Genomic DNA, 24,249 nt, shown 5'->3' on the forward strand with positions numbered 1-24,249 from the left:
CAGAAGAATGCCTTCCCTGGTGCTGCACTCTGTTGGGATTCTCTTGAAAAAAAGCAACCAAGAAGGGACAGGATTTCTGGAGCTTAATTGCAGGCAGCTGAAGGCGTGAGCAGTTTTGTTGTAGGCTGGAGGAAGTGCATTGTAGGCATTTAACCTCTCCCTTTTGGAAAAGGGGAATTCTCAAGTTGCTTGGTAAGGCTTTGTAGTCAACGTGGAGCTTTCCTCCAGATGACCATTTTTGTCCTCATAAAACAGACCAGAATCAGGCAACATCCTCCTCTGTCACGTGGAAAAGCCTCTAGCCTCTTGCTGGCACCGCTGTGCTCTGTGTGCTCCTCCGCGGATGAGATGGGGCTGGGAATGTGCTGAGGGGAATCTGGAGTGGATGGAGCTGAAGGGCTTGTGGTCAGGGGAAGGACATCTGGGTGAGGCAGCGAGCGATTCAGAGACAGCAACAGTGACTGCTGCAACATTTGGCAGCACAGTTGCTCGCACAACCAACGACGATCCCCGAGCCTCACTTGGGCTACCTAAGCATCCCGAGGTAAAAGGATCTCTGCTTGCTACAGCTCTGCTGGAATCTCTCAGAGCTTTGTCTCAGGTCCTCACAGTGAGATGGGTCACAACCAGGCACTGCTGTTAGTGACGGAGTGTGAGTGATGGAGGTCTTCAGGACTGCTGCAGTAAACCACCCCCAGGGTGCACTGGGAATTGCAGCCAGAGGAATTTGGATTAATTAAATTCAGTTCATTCGTAAGTTCCTGTGGTTTGGAGGTTTGTCCAGCTGGCTCCAGATGAGGCAGAGATGGTACAAGTCAGACTCCAGCTTTGCTTTCTGCTCCTTGTTTCTCCCTGGGCTTGCTGTCAGCCTCTTAGCAGAGGGGTCAGGGTGGCATTGGCCAGGGAAATGTGCCTGATGGTACTGCTGGGCTGGGGGCTTTCTGATGCAGAGATGTGTTGCTATAAACAAGGAAGAAAAGCAAATCTGGAGTCCTACAGGGTGGACGTATAATCATGGAATCATAGAACCATTAATGCTGGAAAAGACCTCTAAGGTCATCAAACTCAATTGTCAGCCTATCCCCACGATGCTCACCCATAGAATCATGGAATTATTATGGGCAGAAAAGACCACTGCCATCCCCAGGTCCAACCCCAACCCATCCCCACCATGCCCACTAAGCTGTGTCCCTCTGTGCCACATCTCCATGTTTCTTGAACACCTTTAGGGACAGTGACTCCACCAAGCCTTTCCAACCAGCCCTGCAGGTGCCTCATGCTTGGCCCTGCTCCTGGGATGTTCATGGGGAGGGGACCCTCGGTGCACCTTGGGGATGTGGAGCAGTGAGGAGAAGGATCACAGAATCACAGAACAGCTGAGGCTGGAGACACCTCTATGTCCCTCTCCTCCAACTCCTATCCCAGAAGGGCCAGCCAGGGAAGGGGCTCAGGCCCAGATTTTGGTGGCTTTTGGAGATATGCAAGAAGGAGATCCCACAACCCCACAGACAATAACCAGAGGAGCACAGCACTGTGAGTCACCACTTTCCCTTTTACTTCTTCCCCTTCCCCAGATGAGAAGGAGACCGCAAGGACAAGGAGGGACCCAACATCCTAACACCACAGCCTCACTACCTGTGGAGATGGTGAGGATAGGTACAAAGGGATCAGATGCTTTGCAGCCCATTTTCCCAAAACGTCACCGGTAGCGTCATGCTGCTCTTCTGCCTGTGTGGGCCATCCTCTGGCTTCTCAGCTTTCACATCCAGAGGAATTCCTTTCCTGCCCACATCCTGAAGCTGGCTGTTGTGGATGCCTGCTTTCTCTCCTGCATGTCAAAGTTCCTCACCTCCATGTGCAGCCTGCTCTGGGCCCTCACCAGTGTGCTCTCCATGTTTGTGTACTCTGAGCGTGGTTTGGGTCATTCCAAAGGCCACTGAGTGGTTCTTGCAACCTTGTGCTTTCTCAGTTTCTGTCTTTCTTTGATCCCTCTATTGTTCTTTCCAGAGTGATCCTGATCATTAAGCTTAGGTTTAGTTCATGGCAGAACCACTCAGGGAGGCTGTGTGCTGTCATCTTGGCAACCCTGACCTATCATAGAAGTTGGAACAAGATGATTTTGAGGTCCCTTCTAACCCAAGCTATTCTGTGATTCTGTGATCTTCCTCAATGTTTTCTTCTTCCTTCTCTTTGCCATCCCACTCAGTGTACACCTCTTCCTCTGATTCTTCATATTTGACAGCTGCCTGCTGCTGGCCTCCATCAACAGCAGCATCAATCCAGCTATTTATGTGCTGGTTGGGAACTACAGAAGAAGAGCATCCACTGCCTTGGTCCTCATAATGCCAGAGGAGAAGACAGAGAGAGACAGAAGGGACATTTTCATCTCCGTCTAGCTTGGTGTCTGTCTGCACCACTGACAGAGGACGCCCACCTCCCTCTGGCTGGCCAGAGCTGGTGGCATCATTCAGCAACCAAATCTTCACACTGTTGCAGGGCTTATCAGGGAAGCAGGAGGGGACAGTAAAGGAAACGAGTGCCTGTGATCAGCACTGTGTCAGCTGGACAGAGGACAGACAGACAGGCAGACACTGCTCTTTGGCAGAGCATGTTTGTACATAGGCCAGTGAGCAGAACATCCGCAGCATTATGCAGACATTCCTTGGAGCCTTCTTTCCCATCATCTGCTTGCACTTGAAGGGATCTACTTGGCAAGGGACTATGAAATTCTGTAGCTGGGGAGGCAAAGGCAGTACCCTCAAGGAAGGGAGGGAGAGGTCTCAGCATAAAGCCACGCATGCTCTCCAGAGCTGCAGGAGCTCTGAATTTCACAAGTATTGCAGCCACCCTGGGCAGGGCTCATCTCACTGAACTCTGCTGTCCTAGGAAGCCTTGGTTAAGTACTGTGCACAGAGCAGAATGCTGTTGGAAAGTGCCAAATGTCGCTGTGAAATTGAGCCTAGTTTGCAATCAGGCAGAAGTTCTGCAACAGTGCCAAGATTGTAGCACAGGATCCTAAAGATCACGTCCTGAACAGGCTCCTCCAATTCAAAGTTATGGCTGTTTTAGGAACGGGGTTGCTTTAAAGTAAAACGAAAGAGGAACCTGACGGAGAGAGTCTGCTTTTCCCATAGATCTGGCTTCTGAGATTTGTTAGTCATTTCCTGTATGACGATTATAACCAGAACCCTGATAGCATCAAGTACAATGAAATAGTTTCCTTTTGTATCCTTTTTTTTCAAGAATCCCTGAGAGCATGACAAGTGCTTTGTGGAAGGACCTGAGAAAGACACTGATGGGCGCTGCACAGGCTCTCCAGGACACACTTGGGTCCAGTTTCCAAGTAGGAGTTTGGGGAAACCCCGTGTGAGGTTCCCATTGTGGGTGTGACAGCTGGCAAGATGATCTGAGTCTGTAGCACATCTGCTCCTGTGAAGCTCTCCAGCCTGCGTCAGGAAAGGTCAGACTTTTCTGGGTTATTTTTTTCCAACCTATACAGTGTCTCCCTTCATTGGTTTTGAATGTGTTGATCAATTTGCATTATATCTGATTGGAGAAGAGTGGACTCTGGGAAACTGGGAGGTACAAATCTGGTGGTAAAAGGTGGTGGGGGAATAGTGACATGACCGTCTCACTGAAGGAACCCAGCAGCCAAGTATTATCTATCAATTGTAACACTATGCACCTGAGAGTGTGTATCAGATCCACTCCCAACCCCCCTCTCTCTTTGACGCCACCAAGGACAATCCCACCATCTTTTTATTGCCCTCCTTCAGACTTGACTTGTCCTAAGCCAGGAAGAAGGCACCTCCCTTGCTTTCACTCCCCTCCTTGTATGCACTCCCGTGCAAGGCATGTCATATCTGCCTCCTCTCAACTCCCTCCTGTCCCTCATTTCTCTTTGTGCTCCTCCATGTGAAAGATAGTGCACAGTTAACAACAATCTGAAAATCCTTCTGTGAGGGGTCATCAGATTTTCTGTCTCTCATCCCTCCAGCTGTGTGAGGAAGGTGGAACAGCCGTGGTTTCGCAATGAGCATGCCGCTCCCCACCGCAGGAAGAGCCAGCCCTACTTGCTGGAGCCAGCCCGGCACGATGACTTACAGCAGAGCTTGGCACCATGGCCTGCTGAGGCAAGCTGGCTCCTATAAGGATGAGTATAACTGGACCCACTGTGAAGCCAGTGCTTTGAGCAAAGTCCCCATCACAGTGTTCATCTGCCTCTGTGGGCTGGTGGGCAATGGGGCTGTCCTCTGGCTACTCAGGCCCCACATCCGCAGGAACTTCTTCACCATCTACATCTTCAACCTGGCCATGGCTGACTTTACTTTCCTCTTCTCCATTGTCATTGCCCTCATGATATTCTATGGTCCGCAGAGCTTTTGTTACAGTCTGGGCTCGCAGGACATGATGACTGTGTTGAACATGACCATCACCTTCGCTTTCATCGCTGGTGTCTACCTCATGGCAGCCCTGGGGGCCAGGACCTCCCTGTCTGCCCTCACACGGCCCCTCTGCCCTTGCCAGAACTCCTGGTGCTTGCCAGCACTCCTGTGTGCCCTGCTCTGGGCCCTCTCCCTCTTGCTCACTGTGGCCCTCTATTTCTCCCCACTGATGCTAGTGGCCTTTGTCCTCAGCTACCTCTTGTCGGTGCTTATCCTGATTCTTTCTGGTTTAACCCTCTTTGCCAAGCTCTTATGCTGCTCATGGCAACATTCCCCAAGGAAGCTTTGCATTGCAGTCTTGCTTGCTGTCCTCTCCCTCCCCTTCTTCACTGCTGACTTTGCTTACTGGCTCTTGCTAAAGATGTTTGATATATCAGTTCTTGCTTTTGACACCTCTCTCCTATTCGCATGTATGAACAGCAGTATTAAACCTGTCCTTTACTTCCTTGCTGGGTGCTGTATGAAGAAGTTCACAGCCTCTGTCAGGGTTGCTTGCCAGAGGGCTTTCAAAGAGGTAATGGAACCAGAAGATGTAGGCGAAACTCCACAAGAAAGCACAGTGGGAATGGATGTTTAATCAATCTGAACCTTTTGCTTGGAATCTGGCCTACCCAACAGGACCGAGCTGTCTCTGCTTCAAAAGGAGCTTGCCCTAATCTGTGTGCAACTAAAGCAGAGCCACGGAGGCTCTCAGTTCCTCATGGTGCTTTGCTTCCGGGTGTCTGATGAAGGGCTGAATGCTGCTGGGTAGGAGGGTCTGGGCAAAACCTTTCTGCTTTGCATCTGTGCAAAGACTGCATGGAGACCTCCCATTCAGCTCTTGAACAGACAAGCAAGGCAAAAGAACCTCTACACAAGCAGCACGATGTCTCCTTTGGGATGGTTTCAGCTTTTTGGACAAAGCTTTTGTGGACATACTGAAAAGAGAAACATGTCTTAAAATCCTTGGAGCTGTCTTCCTGCAAGGACACTCTCACAGTTAAAGTGTGAAAAGAATGGATCATACTTACATTACCTACTCCACACTACTGAATTACATTAAATTACTTATGGTACATACTTGCATGGAATTTGCTGTTTGTAAAATGTCACCGGTTCACTGGGGTGCAGTGCACATGCCTGGGGCTGCTTGGCCCATCAGAGCAGATCCTCTGTCTCCTCCAGGCTTGGGAGCAAAGTGAAAGCTTTCTTCATGCAGCCACCAGCTGTGCAGCTCTCTGCATGCAAATAGGCCCTGTAGACCCCAAGCTATGCAGATATGAGTGCTTGAGTACATAGCTTGTCTCATCCAAAGGCAGGTCAAGCGAAACAGGTGCCCCTCTGTAGTAGAGCCCTGTCCCCATCACAGGGACACAAGCTCTGCTGCCAGCCCTGAGGGACCGTGCCAGGCAGGTGACCACCCCTGGGGCATAACGCCTTATCTCCACACCTGACTGTCTGAAAACATCTGGAAACACCAGGGCTTTTTTGAGCAACTCGTACAGAAATCATTATTTAAAACAATGGTATCCATGCAAAACAATGCTGGGAAAGCTCAGCAGGGTTTTTGATTTGCAAATCAAACCTGTTCATCTGCATTCAGATGATGATGAAGATCACGATCAGATCTTCCTGATCGATGTTTCACATTTTTATTTGTTCTTTTTCCCACTAATAGGCACCTCGGGCAAGAAGCTACAGATATATATATACATATATATATATATGTATTTCTCACTGGTTACTGTCAGCTTGCTCTCTGCTCTGGTAAAGATACACATCTTCTTTGCTGTCAGGGCAAGGAGCTGTGCCTACAGCTGATGGATGTTTATTTGTACTGACAGAGCTGGGGGAGGAGAAGCGGGCACTGTGTCACAGCAGGAATGCTGGCACATCTCTTCCCTCTGGGAATGGCATCCATTATAGCACTCTTCCTAACTCCTTAGAGGGAAACAGCTTTGCCCAGCCTGGGGCACAGAGGCTGCTTAAGTGACTTCTCCACGGGAGCTTTTAAGGTTGCACTGAAATCACGGCTGAGTTGTGTATTCCCTTTGTCCTTAGGGCCCCACCCAACCTAGCCTCAGGCCCCTCCAGCAATCTCCTTATATCCCCCAGCTTCATCTTGCTGTGCCAGGGCATTCAGTGTTCTGCTGTGCACAGTTGGGAATGGAAGAATTCCCCAGCTCTCATCTGCTACTTTGCTAGCTTTACAGTCTATTTTGTCAAGGGGGTGGTGGGGAAGAGCTGGCAAGAGGAAAGCAGAAAGGTGAGAGTGAGATGAGGCAGGGATCATAAACAGAAGGGGCAAAACAGCAGGAACCCCTTAGAAGTCTCTGGCAGCCTGTGGCCGCTCCTTCTATTCATCATTCCACAGGTGTGGAACCACTCCCAGACATGCCAGCCCTTTTCCCAGCCCCCAGGCTCCATCACACTCACACCCTGCACCTGGGTTGCCAGCAGAGCCCCCCCCCCTCAGCAGCAGCCAAGGAGGCAGAGATCTGCTCTTGTCTCAGCTTGCTTTGAGAAATCACCAGTGTTCAGATATGTAACAGCACAAGGGCCTTGCCCACTCCTCTACTCATGCTCTTGACATGCATGAGATTACAGTTTGTTGGGTACGCTGTGCTGCAACTGTACTTTTATCTACAAACGGTTCCCATCTCACAATCTCATCCTTTTGCACTGCAGGGGCTGTCATCTTCACGGCTTCTATTCCCTCTCATGTGTTTTCTGTCTTCTGAATCCTTTTTTTGGGGGAGTTATTGCCTGTTTGTCATCCCCAGTAACGAGATCCTCCAAGGATATCTTCTGATTCTGCATGCAGAACACACAGTGAGGAGCCTCCAAAGAGAGCCAGTCCTGGGGCCACAGGTTGACTTGAAACAAGGCTAGAGTGAGACAGTGAATGGTGGTGGAGGCAGGGATTCAAGCAGGTACAGCTCCTTCACAGCTCAGGCAAAGCTTGGGCACTGTGGCTTAACACCAGTTGGAGCCCAAGGCCCTGTGGCTGGGACAAGTGGAAGGGGAAAAGGCCTGCTGCTTCCTTCAGGACCATGGAAGGGGGAATCAGAGAGACTCGAAGTGAACAAGTTAATGTGCTGTGATGTTCAGCATGCTCCATTGCTCTGGGATGTAACACACTGATCTATAAATCCAGCCCTAGAGCTTCCTGGCCTGGAATGTGTCTTTCACAGACCTCTCACTCTGCTCTTGGGTAGCCCAGCCTGCACTGTCTCTCCTTGGCACCATGCTCCTCTTCCTCCTCATCCAAGCAGAAGACTCTGCTTTCCCTTGGCTTAGTAGGGCTTTTCTTCTGTTATTTTGTGACTGTGCCTAACTTAGCTGTGGTACACGGCAGAAAGCATGAAAAAACTCTGCCCCCAAGAAAGCAGGAGAAACTCTTTCACCAGTGGATGCACACACCAAAAACCAGCAGCCCCCACATGGCAAGGTAAAGCTGTGGATGGGGAGAGGAAAAAAAAAAGGGGGTGACGTGGCCGGCTCCTACTGACAAGATCACCAACACGTGAGGGGAAGCCGTCAGCAGTGTGATGAGATTGTGAGGTGAGCCTCCTGACACAGCCCCTGGGCACGGGTCTGCTCTGCGAGCTCAAGCTAGCAGGATGAAGTGACATGGAGTGTCCTGGCAGCTCTTCTAACCTGGCAGGCCTGGTCCTGTGGTGAGCCATGAGGGAGGTTGGAGGCTGGGGATGGGCAGGTGGGAGACACTGCCTGGCCAGGAATGGAGCAGGAGCCTGTCCAAGGCACAGTGGGGGGTCAGGGTCCTGCCCAGCCTGGCCTGCGGCTCATGAGGGAGTGTAGGAAGAGATGGCAAGTGTTGGGAGCTCTGATGCTCCTTACCTGCTCCTCCTTTCTTGTCTTCCATAGGAGGTGGTGGGAGAGGAACGAGGCACCCTTCAAAGCAGGAGTTTCACCATGGCAGAGACCACCTCAGCAGGCTTTGTGCTGAACTACACCATTACTGGGTACACTGGCCTTTTGGAAAACACCACATCAGAATGCTTCATGCTGAATTATGAATATAAGGTCATATTAGGTGTCTGTCTTGGGATTTCTTTCTGTGGACTTGTGGATAATGCGATAGTCATGCGATTCCTGTTCTTCCACATCAAGAAGAACCCATTCACTGTCTATACTCTAAACCTGGCTGTTGCCGACTTCTCTCTGCTCCTCCTCTTTTCTCTGCTCCTGTTGCTAACTTTGAGCTTAACCATTTGCTCTCTCTTCGACAACACTTTATTTTTCATCGCAGTTGGATTTTTATGCTACTTCTTTGATCTCAGCAGCCTGGGTTTCCTTACTGCCATCAGTGTGGAGCGGTGTGTCTCCGTCCTCTTCCCCATCTGGTATCGGTGCCGTCGCCCAAAGCACTTGGCAGGCATCGTGAGCGGGCTGCTGTGGGCTTTCAGTGGGTCTTTGGTTTCCTTCATGTATCTTAGCTTTAGCTTTGGTGAAGAACACGTTAAAACGTATGGAGCTGTAGCTGTCTCAATCTGTGTGACTTTTTTATTGATGATGTTGGTTTCCAGCCTCTTCCTGTTCATCAAACTCCAGCACAGTTTTCGGACACGGCACCCAGGGAAACTCTACGTTGCTGTCCTGCTCAACGTGATCTTCTTCTTTGTCTTTGCTATTCCTCTCAGCATGGACATATTTCTCAGCCTTGCAAATAGACTGCAATTGCTTCCCGACGGCATCTCTCTGCTGCTGGCAATGCTGAACAGCAGCATCAATCCTGTAATTTACTTCCTGGTGGGGTGCTGCCGACAGCGCTGCTCCCCGTGCTCAGTGACTGCTGCCCTGCGCAGTGTGTTCAAGGAGAAGGTGACCAGCGAGGAGGGCAGATCTGCATCTGAGGACAAGGTGGCTGAGGCCATGGTGTGAAACACTGCTGGTGAGGAGGCCTGGGGATGCAGAGCCCTCATCAGCAGTCTGTGCGCTGCTGCGGAGACACAGCTGGAGCTCCGTGGGAGGGTGCATGGCACAGAGTCAACACAATGCTGCCCAGTCAGGCTCTGTCCATTTGTGTGTTCTGTATTCCCCACTGCAAACAACCCTGCTTGCCCTGTAAATAAACTCTGGCTCCCTGTGCTCAGCAGATGAGTTTCATGGTCTTTGTGACGATCTGCTGAAGGAGAATATGGCACGTGATCCCTGGGGGATCACAAGACATCTCTGCTATTCAGTCAAGGCAGGGCTCTTCAAAAAGGATTGCACAAATGGGCAAGTCAATGGATCTAAGTGGGAAACAAGGGTAGGGAAGCGGGGTAGAGAAGAAGACATGGGATAATATTACAATTTACGGGATAGAGGGGAGGGAGAGAGGAGAGAGAGATGAGGCAGAAAGAGAGGGAGAAAGAGAGCATGTGACGGGAGAAAAAACAACCAGTGAACTGTCCCCACGGTGCAGATTAGTAAGATTTGGTGAGACAAGAATCTTTTACAGATAAAACCCCATTTTCAGCCCTCTCCAACCTTCAGATGCAATCTGTGAAGTGACCTGCCTGTGCTGTTCGATAAGAGGCAGTGGGTGAAGCCCTGATGCTGTCATACATCCACACGTTGCTGATTTCTCAGTGTGGAGAGTCTCCTGGTCCAGCACCAGACACATGCGGTGAAACCCAGCATCCCCAAATGACAAGGCAATTGGTGGGTGGGGGAAAGAAAAGGAAAGAAGTGGTAGTGAGGGGCTGTGGGCAGAGATAGTGAGTGTTGGGACCACCAATACCCCTCATCTGTCTTTTCTTCCTTGTCCCTCAGAGGAGGTGGTGGGAGAGGGATGAAACAGCCAACCAGAGCAGCAGCTTCACCCCTTCACTGTGAAAGTAGGAATCAGGTAAATAGGGGCCTTTCATGAAGATTAAGTATTCTAGGCTTTGGGGAATGTCAGAAGAAAAGGACTAGTGGGACATGTCAACATTGCTATAGTTATAATACCGCTGGGATAACACAGATGGGTCTATGGTTAAGACAATACAACTGGATATACATAAGGGAAAGGTAGCCAAAGAAACTGGTTTTGACTGATTGAGTGGAGGAGCTGGGTCAAAGCAACCTAAGGAAGACTTCTGACTTCATCCCAACGACCACCGGAGTGAGACCCCCACAACGGACTGCGCATGCGTCAGTAGGAGGGACAGCATGTAAATGAGTTCCTGGAAAAACAATGAATGTGTTAATGATTTCTCAGAAATTTGATGAATATGTATACGCTTGCTGTATAACTTTCTAATGCTCCTGTCTATCGGCGCACATGATAGGAGGAGTGATCCCCCATGTGCCCAGCGCTGAATAAACACGTACCTGCTTTATAACCTAATTCTGGTTATAGAGTCTGATTCCTCTCGTCAACTGTCTGTATCTTAACTCTGGCCATCACCACCTTCGATCCGATCCTCTTTTGTTTTGCTTACCATTTGCAGTGTGAGATTCTTGTTTGTTTGAATTTTCCAGATTTGATATTCACTGTAGTTCATCCCATGCTTCTTTTCTGTCCCTTTGGCAGCGTGTATCTCCTGAAAGCAGTGTGATGTCTCTCTGTGCTCTTCTAAGTCTGGTACTGATGCCATCACCACAGTCACTTGCCAGCCATCATGTGGGGGGTGCTCAGGGCTTTTTTGCTCTATTCTACTTGTTGTAACTTTTACCCATTGTCAGTGGTGACACACTCAGCTTTGTTGCCACCACCTCAGGCTCCTACAGAGACTTCCAGTGATGCATATGCCATGTACTGGGGAGCAGAAATGTCCAAGCAGGGGTCAGATGGGAGCAGCAGGGCCTGGAGAATCTGAAACCTTGCAGGCAGCCCAGACAGATGGAGGGACCTCATGCCAGCATAATAAATTCTTGTTCCATTTGGTCAATAAACAAGCCTTTGTGGTTCTCTGGGGCATCTATATATGCCTAATTGAATCTAGGCCTAAACCAGAGGAATTATCTCTGGACCTTGTGCTATTCAACTCCTATTAAATACTAGACTGACACAGCTGGAATCAGCTGTTATAAAAGAAAATTCACTTTTCTGACATTTTTCACCCCACTGTGACTTGAAGGTTTTTCCTGTATCTAACATAAAAAAAATATATTCACGTGGCTCAGTCTCCATTTCCTGTCTTCATTCTTCTCTTTGTATCTTTTCGTTACAGTTTGCCTTATCCTTAGTGCTGCCTTTGACAGTTATTCACGCCTTATTGTCTCTACCACACATTGTGCAATGAGCTGGTGACATGTAGGCCATCTGGTTGTCAAAAATACCACAGTTCTTTTGATGGCACCAGCCATGAAGCCAGGTGTTTAAGATAAGGTCCTTCAATTGGTTTCCATGTCCCAATACAGGAGGCAGAGAAGAAAAGATGATCTATGCATTAAACTCCTTCAGTTGTCATTCCAAGGCTATAAAGTCCCTTTTGATAGCCCTTAAACCACATGTAGCTGCTTCATCTCCCCCTGTATGGAGAAACAGTAAGGGGTTGTGGTCTGCTGGCTGTACTAGGCTAGGTAGTTTCCTGGTGATGTCCCTCACCTGACCCCCAGGAAGACAGCAGACTCATCTAAGAAGGGGGGCCTGCTTGGCATACTGTTTATTCCCAGGTTTTGTGTCCTGGGACAGATAGCTTTTGAGGGGCATGTAGTTAGCAACAGCTAGCATGATGTTAGATGTCGAGGAGAGGACAAAATCATGCAAGAATTTGGAGAGGTGGGAATCAGCCAAGTGTGGAATTGGTGCAGTGGAAAAAGAATAGGACTATTTAACAGGGAAGAAAAGGAAAGTTAGTGGAACGTTACTACTTAAAGCAATAGGAGATGGGCAGACATGGCTGCACAGTGACTATGCATGCATGTATGCCTATGAGAGGGGCCAGAAAATGGTGCAACAGAGAGACAGAGAACCAGAAAGCATGTGGGTGGTGAGGAATTGGTCAGCTTGGTCCTCAGATGCTTACCTGTGCAGTTGAATTGAGCTCTCAAAGAATCTGGCATCTGTAATTTTCTTCAGGCTGTCTTCCTCTTGGTTTCTAACTTCTCCCATTGGATTTTTGGGAAGGGGAAGATGTTTCTATCTGCAGGTTTCATTTGTGCATTTATCAGTGCAAGCACAGAAGAGCAGGTGTTGACAGGAAGGAGCGTGTTTGCTGCATGGAATAGGATGGGGTGAAGTCAGCAGCAGTTGAGAATGAGGTTCTTTTATGTCGTGAGGCAAAACCACATTTCTGCTTTGGTTTCTCTTAGATCAGGTGGGGAGAAAATCACCTCCCAGAAATTCCATCACTGGCGATGTGCTGGTATGCATCTTGAATCTTTGGAAGGCTTTTTATGCATCTGTACTGAGGCCAAATGCTTTTAAGCTAAGGATGTATAAACGTGCAGTCAAGAAGAGATAGTGGGAAATTCTCAGAGGAATGGAATTAGTTTCATTTTGTCTTTCTTGTGAAATCAGATTTGACTGAGATTAGATTAGTCTAAGGGAAAGCATACATTTTCCCAACTTTTCCTTCAAAATGCATTTCCTGTGCAGTGCCCCACCCCATATACTGACACCATGTACGGCAAAAGAAGGTGATGACAGTGCTGTCAGATGAGATACAGGCACCACAGAGAAGTAGCTGGTAATAAAGAAGGAAGATTGTCTCACCCCTTCCAATGATCAGCGATAGCTCAAGAGGAATACAAGCTCTGTGCAGAGAGATTCTATTCCCTCCACTGCTACCTCTTAAATGAAGGGTGAGGAAGGGCGGGTGCAGGCGCCACCACTTCCAGTCATTGCATTGCTTGCACCTGAGCTCCTTGGGTTAGCCAGGCCTTCTCAGCTGGTTCTCAACCTCTGGTTCAGGCTGTGACCTGGTAATTCCACTGCACCCCACACAGAACAACGGCTTGTCCCAATGGGGTGAGGAAGAGAGAGTTTCAACAGTGTGTTTGTGCAAGTTGTGGGATGGATTGGTGTTGGCACCAGAGGGACAAGTCACCCTCAGGCTCCAGGTGCCATATGAGGAAGCAAGGATCTTCCGCTGCCTTCACATTCAAGAATTGCCTTTGAGCAGATCTGACCCACATTCTATGATGTAATTACTTGACTTTGTCATCTCTCTTAGTTAAGATAAAGCAGAGTTTGGTGTCAGACTGGGTCTTTTATACATGACTTCTTGCCTGCAGACACCTAAGTTTGAAGTGCTGTCTGTCTCCAGCCTGGGTAGGGCTGGGGGGTTGTGTTAAGCTTTTAAAGTTTACAACTTGTAGGGCCTGAGGTGGGGTTTCTGAAACATTCTCACCAGCAAGCCTGTTTGCATTGTTTTACCTCCCCTGCTCTCCTTTTCACCTGATCCCAAGATGCTCTGTGGGTCATGAGACAACCGCTTGGATGTGAACTTATGAAACCCCTAAGCAGTGCAAAAGAAAACTGTTTAGAGGTATTGCCCTGCTTCCTGCCCCCAGTTAGCTGATCTTCTCTCCTCCTTCAAACAGGATAACGTAGCCTTCTCACTACTTGCTTCCCCTTCCTTCCTGTGGTACTGATATGCTTTCCAAGGTGTTAGTTCAGGGTGGAAAATCCTGCAAAGGATGCCCATTTCCTTGCTTATTCTGTCACCGACGACTTCTGGACCACAAGAGAAGCACTGCAGATATTTGCAGGTGCCACCTCGGAGAACACCTGTCTCACACCATGCACGATCGAGGGTGCCTACAGTTGTCATTTACATACAAGCATCATCTTTTAAGCATCCAAGGGAAAAGGTGGAAGGTATGTTTGCTCTGAATGGCACTTGTATTCATGATGGATATGTAAAGAGACAAACTATCAGGATGGAAGGTTTTTCACAGTGTGTGTTGTGTTGATGGCTTGTTCTGAGAAGATAAATATTTAGTTTTTAATAGAGCTTGTTTTCCATTAAAAAAAAAAAAAAAAAGGCTTGGAACATTTTTAATAATAAAGGAAATGAGAGTAGCCTCTTCTCTCCCAATGATAAAATCATTGCAAATATTAAAAAGAATACATTTTAAAAAGAATACATTTTAACATGCTTTCAGATAAATGGACGGTCTCTTCCCCCCATCAGTAGAAATCAGAAGAGAAGAAAATCTTACTGAAAAACAACTGATGACATAGGCCTGGTCTGAATCAACTATGTACACACTGCAGAAAAAGGGCATTAAAAATTAAAGGATAATAGAAATGGGGCTCAATTTTCAGCTTTCAAAAATCGTAAACAGGAAGCAAAAAGCAACCACAGACGTTGGGGTGACCACTATTTTTAAGTGGCATTTTTCAGCATTGACAAAAAAAGGCAAATGAACAGAGAAAAGAGAATAGACAGTAGGAGAATGCAGCTTCCCTTAAGAAACTATTTGCAGATGAGTGTACGAAGAGGAAATCAGCAAGGTTTGTCATAGAAAATGTCTTGCATTGTCTTACCTTGTTGATTCAGGTTAAAAGAGCAAATATTGTGCGGAGTGATAGTCTGAAATTGCAAACGATCACATCTCATGTGTCTAGTCATTGGGTCTGGAAAGGAATTCGTTGCAAATTTCTGATATGTATTTGTCTTCCATTTTCTGTTTTAAATTTATTATTATTATTTTATTTTCTTTGAACTTGTTTCTTCCAGTAGGTCAAGACATGTTGGGTTGTTATCATTTGTGAAGGGAAAAAATAACAACCCAATTCTTGTTGCAGTTAAATGAAGGTACTTTTGTGCTGTGTTGGATAAATCTAAAACTATACACAACCCTAACTCTTGTATTTACTTGAAATACAAGAAAACAGTGCATGCAACTGAATGTGTGAAGTTGCAGGGCACGTTGGGAGGGGATGGAGCTCTTTTCTACTGCATCACATCTGTGGTGTAAAACACTCCTATTAACTAATAACTATTAACTAATTAACAGAGACTTCCAGAACATGATGCATTTCGCTATTTGAAATGCTCACATTAGGAAGCAGAGAATCGTTCACCCTGTGAGCCACAAAGATTGCATATGGTGCCGATGTACAAATACTTAAAATTAAGGGAGTTGTATTCATTTCTTTTCTGATTTCAACAGGGAGATCATAGATCCCCTCTCATCTTCAGAGATCTGCATTAAAAAAAGGTGACTGAATATTAATGTTCTGAAAAACAGAGCTTTATTGAGTACCCGCAGTACCTCATAGTTCTTCAGCTCTGTGAACACCCACCTCTCACCTCCAGAGCACTGCTACTGGGCAGACACTGGAGGATATTAGGAGGACATAGTTATCGTGTCTCGAGTATCCCGTTCCTCTTTGTCATCTGCTGAATCTTCAAAGACCCTCTGAAATGCCAGCCTGAGGGTGAACTTGATTCTCCGGTCCCTGTAGCTCCCCACAAGGAAGTAAATGACAGGGTTGAGACTGCTGTTCACACAGGAAAGCACAAAGCCAATCTCGGGTGAGTAGAGGAATTTGTAGCCCAAGAAGTCAAGGAGGATGAGGATGCTGAGAGGCACAGCAAAAATGAGGAAGAAGAGCACGGTGAGCATGATGACAGTGAAGAGCCGTCCTGTTCGGAAGTTCTGGGAGCTGCACTTGACTCTGAGGAAGAGGGTGAGGCTGAAGAACAGCATGAGGGGTGTGCAGACCAGGAAATCCAAGACGCCAATGGCAATGAGCAGCAAATGGCAGCTGCCAGAGGGGCGGATGGAGCACAGAATATAGCCAACCATGTTCAGTAGCAGAGACAGGCCCCAGAGAAGGCCGGAGATGATGGCAGACAAGTGCTTCGGGCGGTGGCTTCGGCACCAGATTGGGCAGAGGACGGAGAGGCACCTTTCAATGCTGATTGCTGTCAGGAGGTATAAACCAGTCCCATACATGAAAAGATCCAGGAAGAGGAATATCCCAAACTGTACCCCTACGTTGAACTGCATCAGGTACTGGATGGTCTCAATGGCGATGCAGAGGAGATAGCCAAAGTCAGCAGCAGCTAGGTTTAGGATGTAGACAGTGAAGTGGTTTCTGCAGATGCAGAAGCCAAGGTACCACAGAACGATGCCATTTCCCACCATCCCACAGGTGGCACTGATGAGGCAGAAGCTCTCCATGAACTTGAGAATGGCATAAGATGGCTCTGAGTTTCCTGCAGCACTGCTGTAGTTAGCTCCTTGAGCCTGGCTGTTTGCATCTGAGAGGAAGAATGGTGTGGTTGAAGCATTCATACCGTGTGACTTTGCACAGACCTGTGGGCAGAGGTGAGAGAGCTGGTAACTCATGTGACTTTCCCTCATGATAACTTGACTGGTGTCCCAGTCCTCCGTAGCCTAAGCTAGATGAGGGGAGGGAAGGAGGACAGAGCTTTAAGGTACTTTTCTTTCCAAAATGTCGTATTTCAGGCCAAATTCTACACAGCATGGAGGAAAATTTAAATTATAACGTGGTTGTTTTAATTCACTTCTGAGGCCTTTTTACAGCAAGAAACAGATATTTAAAAAAAAAGCAAGAATATCTAGGGTTCATCTTTCCTGAAGTCAAAAGTATCTCCTTTTGTTGCCTGAGTAAAAGAAGAAACTAGTGTTAACAACTGTGGCAGAAGCACCTTAGCATCCTGCTGCTAGGATTAGGTGAGACAAGTTTTGTCAGAAGCATGTAAAAATTGCAGGCAGTCTGTATATAGCTTCAAGCAGTGTTACGGCTCACTGAGGTTTGCCCTATGCAAATGCATAGAAAACATGATAGAGACCACTACCATCTATGCGTAGATGGCTGATTTTGATTACAATAAGGTGTAGTTCACTGTAACGCGTTTGTTCCCTTGGGCCGTGGGTACCAACAATAAGCAGTTCAGCCTGACAGAATCGACCTTTCATTTTCTTAGAGGAATTCTAAGAACCATACATGGGACAAAGCATCTGACCCTTGCAGGACACTGTGACACTCACAGGAATTTGTCGAATCACAGAACCACACAATGATTGGGTTGGATGGGACGTTAAAGCCCCCCCCAGCCCCAACGCCTGCCTGTGGGCTGGATGCCCCCACCAGCTCAGGCTGTGCAGGGCCCCTTCAAGCCTGGCCTTGGGCACCTCCACAGATGGGGCACCCGCAGCTTCCTTAGGCAGCTGTGCCAAAGCCTCAACATCCTCTGCGTAAAGGATATCCTCCTCACATCTAACCTAGCTTTCCTATCTTTTAGTTTAAAACAATCCCCCTTTGTCCTATCATTGTCTGACCATGTGAAAAGTCATTCCTTCTCCTTCCTATAAGCTACTCCGAAGTACTGGAAGGCAGCAGTGAGGTCTCCCCAGCATCTTCTCCAAGAACAAGCCTGGCTCTCCCTCAGTCTGTCTCCATAGGACAGGTGCTCCAGCACTCTGAGCATCCTCATGGCCCTCCTCTGGACTTGGTCCAAGCCCTCGGTCCAGCTGAGGGCCCAGTGCTGAACACAGTACACTGTCAGCAGAGCAGAATAGTCTCCCTCCGCCTTCTGGGCATGCTGCTTTTGATACATCCCAGGATGTGGTTAACTTTCTGTGCCTGCTCACGTTGAGTTTATGGTTTAGCAATTTATTTCGCCCCATTCCTTGGGGCTGTTCCCCCTACTCCCTCCCCCATAATACTGGGATCTGAATGAAAATTTTGTAAACCAACAAACCAAACCAACCTAATATTGCAGCTCCTTTCCTTTATCCCCACCAGCTCTTAATTCAGGCACAGGAAAGCTGGAGAAGCACACTGAAAAACAGCTGCAAGAGAGGAACTAGTCAAAGTGAAGAGATCTGGGAAAAGGTGAATCATTGCATGGTCACAAATGGTCCCTTCTCTCTTCATAAAATGCCATGATGTGCTTGCAGACTACCCACACAGGCAAAGTGTGGTGAACAAAATCAGTATTGTTTCTCATATTACCACTCCAAAAACATTGTCTTCAGTACTGTGTGGATGGAGGCAAGATAAATGCATGGTGCAGATGGATTCTTCACCCAGCTGATGGCGTGGGTAGTGGACAAAATCTTGCTGCATTATTCTGTAGCAGGCACTGATACCAGCAATGCTTGGCTGGGACTCTTGCTGGTGCCATTACACCTATTTCTATTAGAAACACAAACATCTCATTTGACACAACCCCTAAATTTTCCATTTGAATTAATGGAGGTTGATAAGCACATAAGGATTTGAAACCTTTAGTGCTTTCTGAAAGCAGGGAACTCCGGGCACTGCACAGTGTTCTTCTGCAGGATGCTGGATATTGCCATCCACAGCTATGTGCTGCGACATTGTGTGCTTCTAGTGGTAGGAATGGAGAGATCCATGGTCTCTAAAGAAAGAGTCTGAGTGCATTCTGAAAGGGGTTGTGGAAAACAAAAAGTGTAATCCTCTGGAAGCACAGAACCTCTGCTTTATCACAGTGCTTTTTTCAGCAGGTCTGTCAGTCCTACATGAAACACTGAAAGGAAGATCCTGTGGTTAACTTTGCTCCTAGTCTTTATAGGACTCGGTGTAGAACCCTCCTCTGCCACCATCTGCCTAATGTGACGTGAAGCAAATTCCTTTTTAGAGGACCCAAACATTTAAGTTTCACTGGGCTCTGTCTGAGCCCACTCCCAACTTCTGATCAGGAGCCCACTTTAGGAAAGCGGTCATTTGATCTCCCTCTGCAGTCACCTCCAGAAGGCAGTTCATCCCCTCCTGCAGAGCTGTGTCTGCCTGTGCTGTGAGCGGGTGGCCAACTGTCTAACATAAACTGATTGAACAGAATATCTTAATGTTAAACGCCATGGCCTCAGAACTAGCAGACATTGATTCCTTTGATTAAATTAATATACTGGTACTTAAGCTAAGACATTGATCCCTACTGTTAAGCCAGCCTATATCACCTCCTACCATTGGCATAAAGACTGTAAGGCACACGTACTAGATGTAATGAATGTCCTGTGGGTAGATGACAAAACATCAGTAACTTTGCATTTGGCTGTAATGGAAATGAAGATATCCTTCTCTGACTGCGGGAATGAACATCCAAAAAGTCACTTACAGTTCTCACATCTCATTTTTATTAGATGAAATTTGTTAATGGAATCCTGAATGAAACAGCAGCAGGAAGTGTCTAGGTGGTCTTTTTCTTTCTTGGGATTAAGCCCCCCACCTGTGGTTTACGTGCTGAGCAGCATGCAGTTCTTGTGGCAGATGTCAGTCAGGACAGATACCATGAAAACCATGGACACAAAGTTATGCTCCCGTGTTTTCTTGGCTAATCTTAAGTGATCATCTAAGATGAAAGCTGCTAATGTCCTTGGATAGTGCTTCTTCTATTACAGAGGTGCATTTATAGCAATATGATAACACTTGTTCATGGAAGGGTGTTCCCAGAATGAAGCTTTCCCCATCATGAAAGTAATGAAGACAATTACACACCTGCAGTCCATTTCTAACTAGCGAGCAAGGGGAAATGTTTGATTTCCTTTCTGTCATTCTTTTCCCCCACTATCTTCTCATTACCATCTCTACAAAGTGTGACAAAAAGCATCAGACAGACAGGGTGCAATGGCAAAGACAGACATTTAGGATTTTCTCACCTTTTTGTGGATTCTTTGGAACTTCAGTGACTGATTTGCAGCAGCTGCCTTGTGTGGATATGCCGGGGAAAATTATAACCTGAATTCTGTGGTATGTGGTCCAGATAAAATGCTTGTTTTACTGCTCATGACTGCACTGTTGTGCTGGGCTATTTCAACACCTCTTAAAAAGCCACCATCTGTTCAATGTGCTAAGAACCAGCCAATCACTCTGCTGGGGAAATATCTAGTTAGTTGTGTGTGGTCACTTAGATTTGAACCTCTTCCCCTTTCCCTCTGCACGGAACCTGTTACTGTCATTTGGAAATGATTTTCTTTTACCACTTCTCCCTTCTTCATCGACTTGAACAAACTATGAAGGCAAGAACTGACCATCCAAAATTACGCTTAGCTTTCTGTACCAATGCTTCATTTCCCATCTGAATCCTCAAAATGCTGCACTTTCAGTCCACGCAGAAAATGCCTTACTACTGCTCTGGGGAGCACAGGTTGAGAAATTGTCAGTCCTCTTCCATAACACCTCTGCTCATTTCACAACTTCCCTCTGCACAGCTTCTCGTTCTCCAAGGGCACACTGTCAAACATATCAAATTTGCTTTAACACACCCCTCACTCTTCTGACCCCCAGCCTCCAGCTCAGCCCCTACTGCTTCACACAGCCTTTTCTGGAGGAGGGTCCATCAGACCTCCATGGCCTCACCACACCTCTGGAGACACAGTGGCACAGTCCCTTCTAATGCTGCCTTTAGCACACAGAGCCTGCTCCCCGTGTCACCAACTCTTCAAATGCAGCTTCAAACTCCATGGTACTACCTTCCACTTCTCATCTTTTGGCTCAGTCCTTCACCACACCTCAGGCACTTCTGACTGCACAGACTCCAACCTCATGCCTTCTGTTTGTGGCTCCACAGTTCCCCCCTTCTCACCATCGTGTTTGCCTCTCTTCCTCAACTCGTGCTTCTCAGTGCTCAAGATGTTTCAACAAAACAAAGTCACGGTCAGCAGCAGAAACAATTTTTCATAGACATTAAAAATGCAGAAACTAAAATTACACAGCAGATTTCAGAGCAGTCACGAATTGGAGGTCTTGATAGAGTTGATGCCTGAACTATTGTGTCCATTTGTTTGATCACAGTCTGAGTTTTGTCTGCAGATACTAAGAAGGATGAGGTCCCATTTGACAGCAAGATTTGTCAACCCCAAGTAACTGTTCAAAATGCACAAATATTTAGAAGTACCGTTTTAATTCTCACAGACCTAGAAAGTGGGTCTAATGCTTTTCTACACTTTTAAAAGCCACAGTGCTGCTGGCCTTGTGAACGAAGGACTCTGGAAAGGGTTAACTAGACTAATTCACTGCACACACTTGCCTAGTTTAATATTCAGCTAACTCACTGACTGTTATTTCTAGCGGGGAAAGCCTGAAATGTTTCATACTTATTGTCATCACAGAATGATGACTATGTCTTTAAAACATATTTGCTTAAACTTCTCAGTTAGGAAAGAGCTTGTGTCTTCTTTGCCCCTTCCTTTCATGCCTCCCTTCTCTCCTCCCAAGAGCCCTTCAGGTGAGAGATTTCCTTGGAGAGCACTGAAGAGAGGTACTTAAATTCTCAGCCTTTCTCTGCTCATGGGCTATGAAAGCATCACTCAATGCACCCACTGCAGCCAATGCACCCATGGCAGCTGTTCTCACACAGGCAGGAAATACCAAGGCAAACTTGTGATACAGGAAATCAAGAAACTAAATTAGATGGGATTACACTGAGCAATCATTGGAAACTTTACTTTTCATATTCTTTCAAAACTCTGTTCTTTAAGACAGCCCTACCAGCAAATGCAGATATTGAGGACATAAAATCATATAGATATTACTCACACACAAAAAATTAGACCAGTAAATAAAGAGGAGGCAAGTCTTCCAGCTTCTCTGGTTTCATTTTTACTTTCCTTTCCCTTTCCCTTGCCCTTTCCCTTTCCCTTTCCCTTTCCCTTGCCCTTTCCCTTGCCCTTCCCTTCCCTCCTTCCTTTCTGGTTCCCGTTCCCACTGTATGCAATGAGAAGGTAACAATTTTTCATACTTTTTGAAACATTAGCAGTCCAAGCTGTATTTATTTTTGCATTATGTCATACTCTAATCTGTCCCTGAAAAGATTATTTAAGAGGTAAGTCATCTTTTGGGGATCCTTTACTGAATTTGTCATATCTGTCATCCTCCTGGAATCAGCAGAAATGAACAGGGACCTCCATCAGCCTAAGCTGATTGTGAATTGCTCTGCAAAGGCAGAAAAACATTGAATATGACAAGCTCAGATGTAGATGCCTATGTGGCATAAGTTAGCAAAATGGGATGAGGCAGATATATATTCTGCAGAATACAATTTGGTGTTGGTGGCAGGGACCTCACCAGCAGGGATACACTGTACAGCTGTCCGTGCTGTGACCTTCACAATCTTTTCAAGAATATACGCCATTGTTTAGTTTAGGAGTTTCCCACCTGCTGCACAGTTTTCCTTGATTTCTCTTGCTTCCTCTCCTTTGAATCACCCACTGCTTTGCCAGCGGGACTAGTGGTTGCTTCCAGTTTTGCTCTGGCTTGGATGGAGTCCATTTGTTTCTTTTCCAGTGGGTACAGCACAGCCTTAAATGTGTTTTTGTCCTTCTGTTTTCTGTAGAAAACCTGTGTGAGTGATAAGTTAAAAGAAGAGAGAAGGAGAAAGGAAGGAAGGGAGAGATAACAATCTGGCAAGGCTAGGCAGAATCAATATCATGTTGCTCTTACTGATCTTTTTTTTTTCCCCCTAGATACATACTAGAAAAGGAAGTATTCATGCAAATTTTACTCCTCGTGAATATCTTTCACCTACTGTTAGTTAGTACAAGTGCAAGCACAGGAAAAGTCCCTTACTTTCCCCACTTCCTCTCTAGTTTGTGGGTTTGAGAGCAATCTTGGGTTTTCTCCATTTCAGTGTTTCCTGGGGATGCTTGATCTATGATGGTGGTTTCTTTTTTCTTTTTTTGCCCACACGGGAGTTTCTGGTTGTGCTGTAACTCCAAGTATGTGCTGCAGAATTTGAATAAGCTGAATAATTTCACATCATTTTCTGCTCAGAGATCACCTGCATAATGTCAGGGAGAACTGATGGTGGAGAACTTAATTGGTCAAGACTTGCAATGGTGAAAGTTAACAGCAGTTGACCTGAGAACATCATCAACCTAAAATGCATCCTATATAACTGATAACTTACTTTTAAAGAGAGTCTGTTTTTGGTTCTGTACTGTGAAGAACTTGATCTACTGCTTTCTGGACAGTGGAAAAAGAAAGGGTGCTGTGAAGGACCGGTGGCGCAGTGGTAGAATTGCCACTTGCAACACTGGAGGCCCGGGTTTGAATCCCCCCTGTGGTGCAAGGGGTAGAAGTGCCGCTCTGCTACACAGAGGGCTCGAATCCCGGGAGTTGGACTCGATGATCTCTAAGGTCCCTTCCAACTCGCACGATACTATGATACTATGATATGATACTATGAAGGACTCCAGTTTAGCCATTCTGCTCATAGAGAGCTCTATATTTGACAGCCACCTAGATAAGTTTCATCCAGCAGATGTGAACATATGGTAATATCCCCCCAGAGTGCATAAGAAATTATCAGTAATGACTCAAACTGTGCTGGAACAGACTATTTGAAATGATCCTTGCACTCTTCCTTCCTCACCAAGTAGCACTGCTGAGATTTAACACAAGATAAACACTGAAGTCATACATGACTAAATAAATTGTTTGCTGTTTTTTCCATGGCGTATGGCTTCCCTGACATTATTTATTAGCCCTTGGCATTGCAATTTTTTTCTTTTTTTTTTTTTTTTTTCCAGAATCTACATACATAAGGGAGATTTCTTTCTTCTTTCTTTCTTTCCTTCCTTCTTTCTTTCTTTCTTTTCTTTCTTTCTTTCTTTCTTTCTTTCTTTCTTTCTTTCTTTCTTTCTTTCTTTCTTCTTTCTTTCCTTTCTTTCTTTCTTTCTTTCTTTCTTTTCTTTCTTTCTTTCTTTCTTTCTTTCTTTCTTTCTTTCTTTCTTTCTTTCTTTCTTTCTTTCTTTCTTCTTTCTTTCTTTCTTTCCTTCTTTCTTTCCTTCTTCTTCCTTCTTTCTTTCCTTCTTTCTTTCTTTCCTTCTTTCTTTCCTTCTTTCTTTCCTTCTTTCTTTCCTTCTTTCTTTCCTTCTTTCTTTCCTTCTTTCTTTCCTTCTTTCTTTCCTTCTTTCTTCCTTCTTTCTTTCTTTCTTA

General features: G+C 46.4%; 3 protein-coding genes and 1 pseudogene across 3 annotated transcripts; 3 read left to right on the forward strand and 1 right to left on the reverse strand.

Annotated features, from left to right (window-relative positions):
• Positions 1-615: 615 nt before the first annotated feature.
• LOC140253338 (proto-oncogene Mas-like) lies at positions 616-2,396 on the forward strand (annotated as a pseudogene).
• An 870-nt stretch (positions 2,397-3,266) lies between these two features.
• LOC140253261 (proto-oncogene Mas-like) lies at positions 3,267-5,299 on the forward strand. The gene is made up of 2 exons (XM_072338766.1): positions 3,267-3,460; positions 3,998-5,299. The coding sequence occupies exon 2, from the start codon at positions 4,033-4,035 to the stop codon at positions 5,020-5,022; it is 990 nt and encodes a 329-aa protein (XP_072194867.1). The 5' UTR covers positions 3,267-3,460; positions 3,998-4,032; the 3' UTR covers positions 5,023-5,299.
• A 2,412-nt stretch (positions 5,300-7,711) lies between these two features.
• On the forward strand, positions 7,712-9,589 carry LOC140253220 (mas-related G-protein coupled receptor member H-like). The gene has a single exon (XM_072338704.1). It carries the CDS (start codon positions 8,361-8,363, stop codon positions 9,327-9,329), a length of 969 nt encoding a protein of 322 aa, XP_072194805.1. The 5' UTR covers positions 7,712-8,360; the 3' UTR covers positions 9,330-9,589.
• Positions 9,590-15,662: 6,073 nt separating this feature from the next.
• LOC140253586 (proto-oncogene Mas-like) lies at positions 15,663-20,098 on the reverse strand. The gene is made up of 2 exons (XM_072339273.1): positions 19,971-20,098; positions 15,663-16,637 (listed from the first exon to the last, which is right to left on the reverse strand). The coding sequence occupies exon 2, from the start codon at positions 16,614-16,616 to the stop codon at positions 15,663-15,665; it is 954 nt and encodes a 317-aa protein (XP_072195374.1). The 5' UTR covers positions 16,617-16,637; positions 19,971-20,098.
• Positions 20,099-24,249: the final 4,151 nt, after the last annotated feature.

The sequence above is a fragment of the Excalfactoria chinensis genome, chromosome 5 (assembly GCF_039878825.1).
Source record: "Excalfactoria chinensis isolate bCotChi1 chromosome 5, bCotChi1.hap2, whole genome shotgun sequence".
Lineage (NCBI taxonomy): Eukaryota > Metazoa > Chordata > Aves > Galliformes > Phasianidae > Excalfactoria > Excalfactoria chinensis.

Bases quoted from the DNA above. Each gene is read 5' to 3' on its own strand.
- LOC140253261 (XM_072338766.1), top strand. From the start codon at position 4,033: ATGAGCATGCCGCTCCCCACCGCAGGAAGAGCCAGCCCTACTTGCTGG.
- LOC140253220 (XM_072338704.1), top strand. From the start codon at position 8,361: ATGGCAGAGACCACCTCAGCAGGCTTTGTGCTGAACTACACCATTACT.
- LOC140253586 (XM_072339273.1), bottom strand. From the start codon at position 16,616: ATGAATGCTTCAACCACACCATTCTTCCTCTCAGATGCAAACAGCCAG.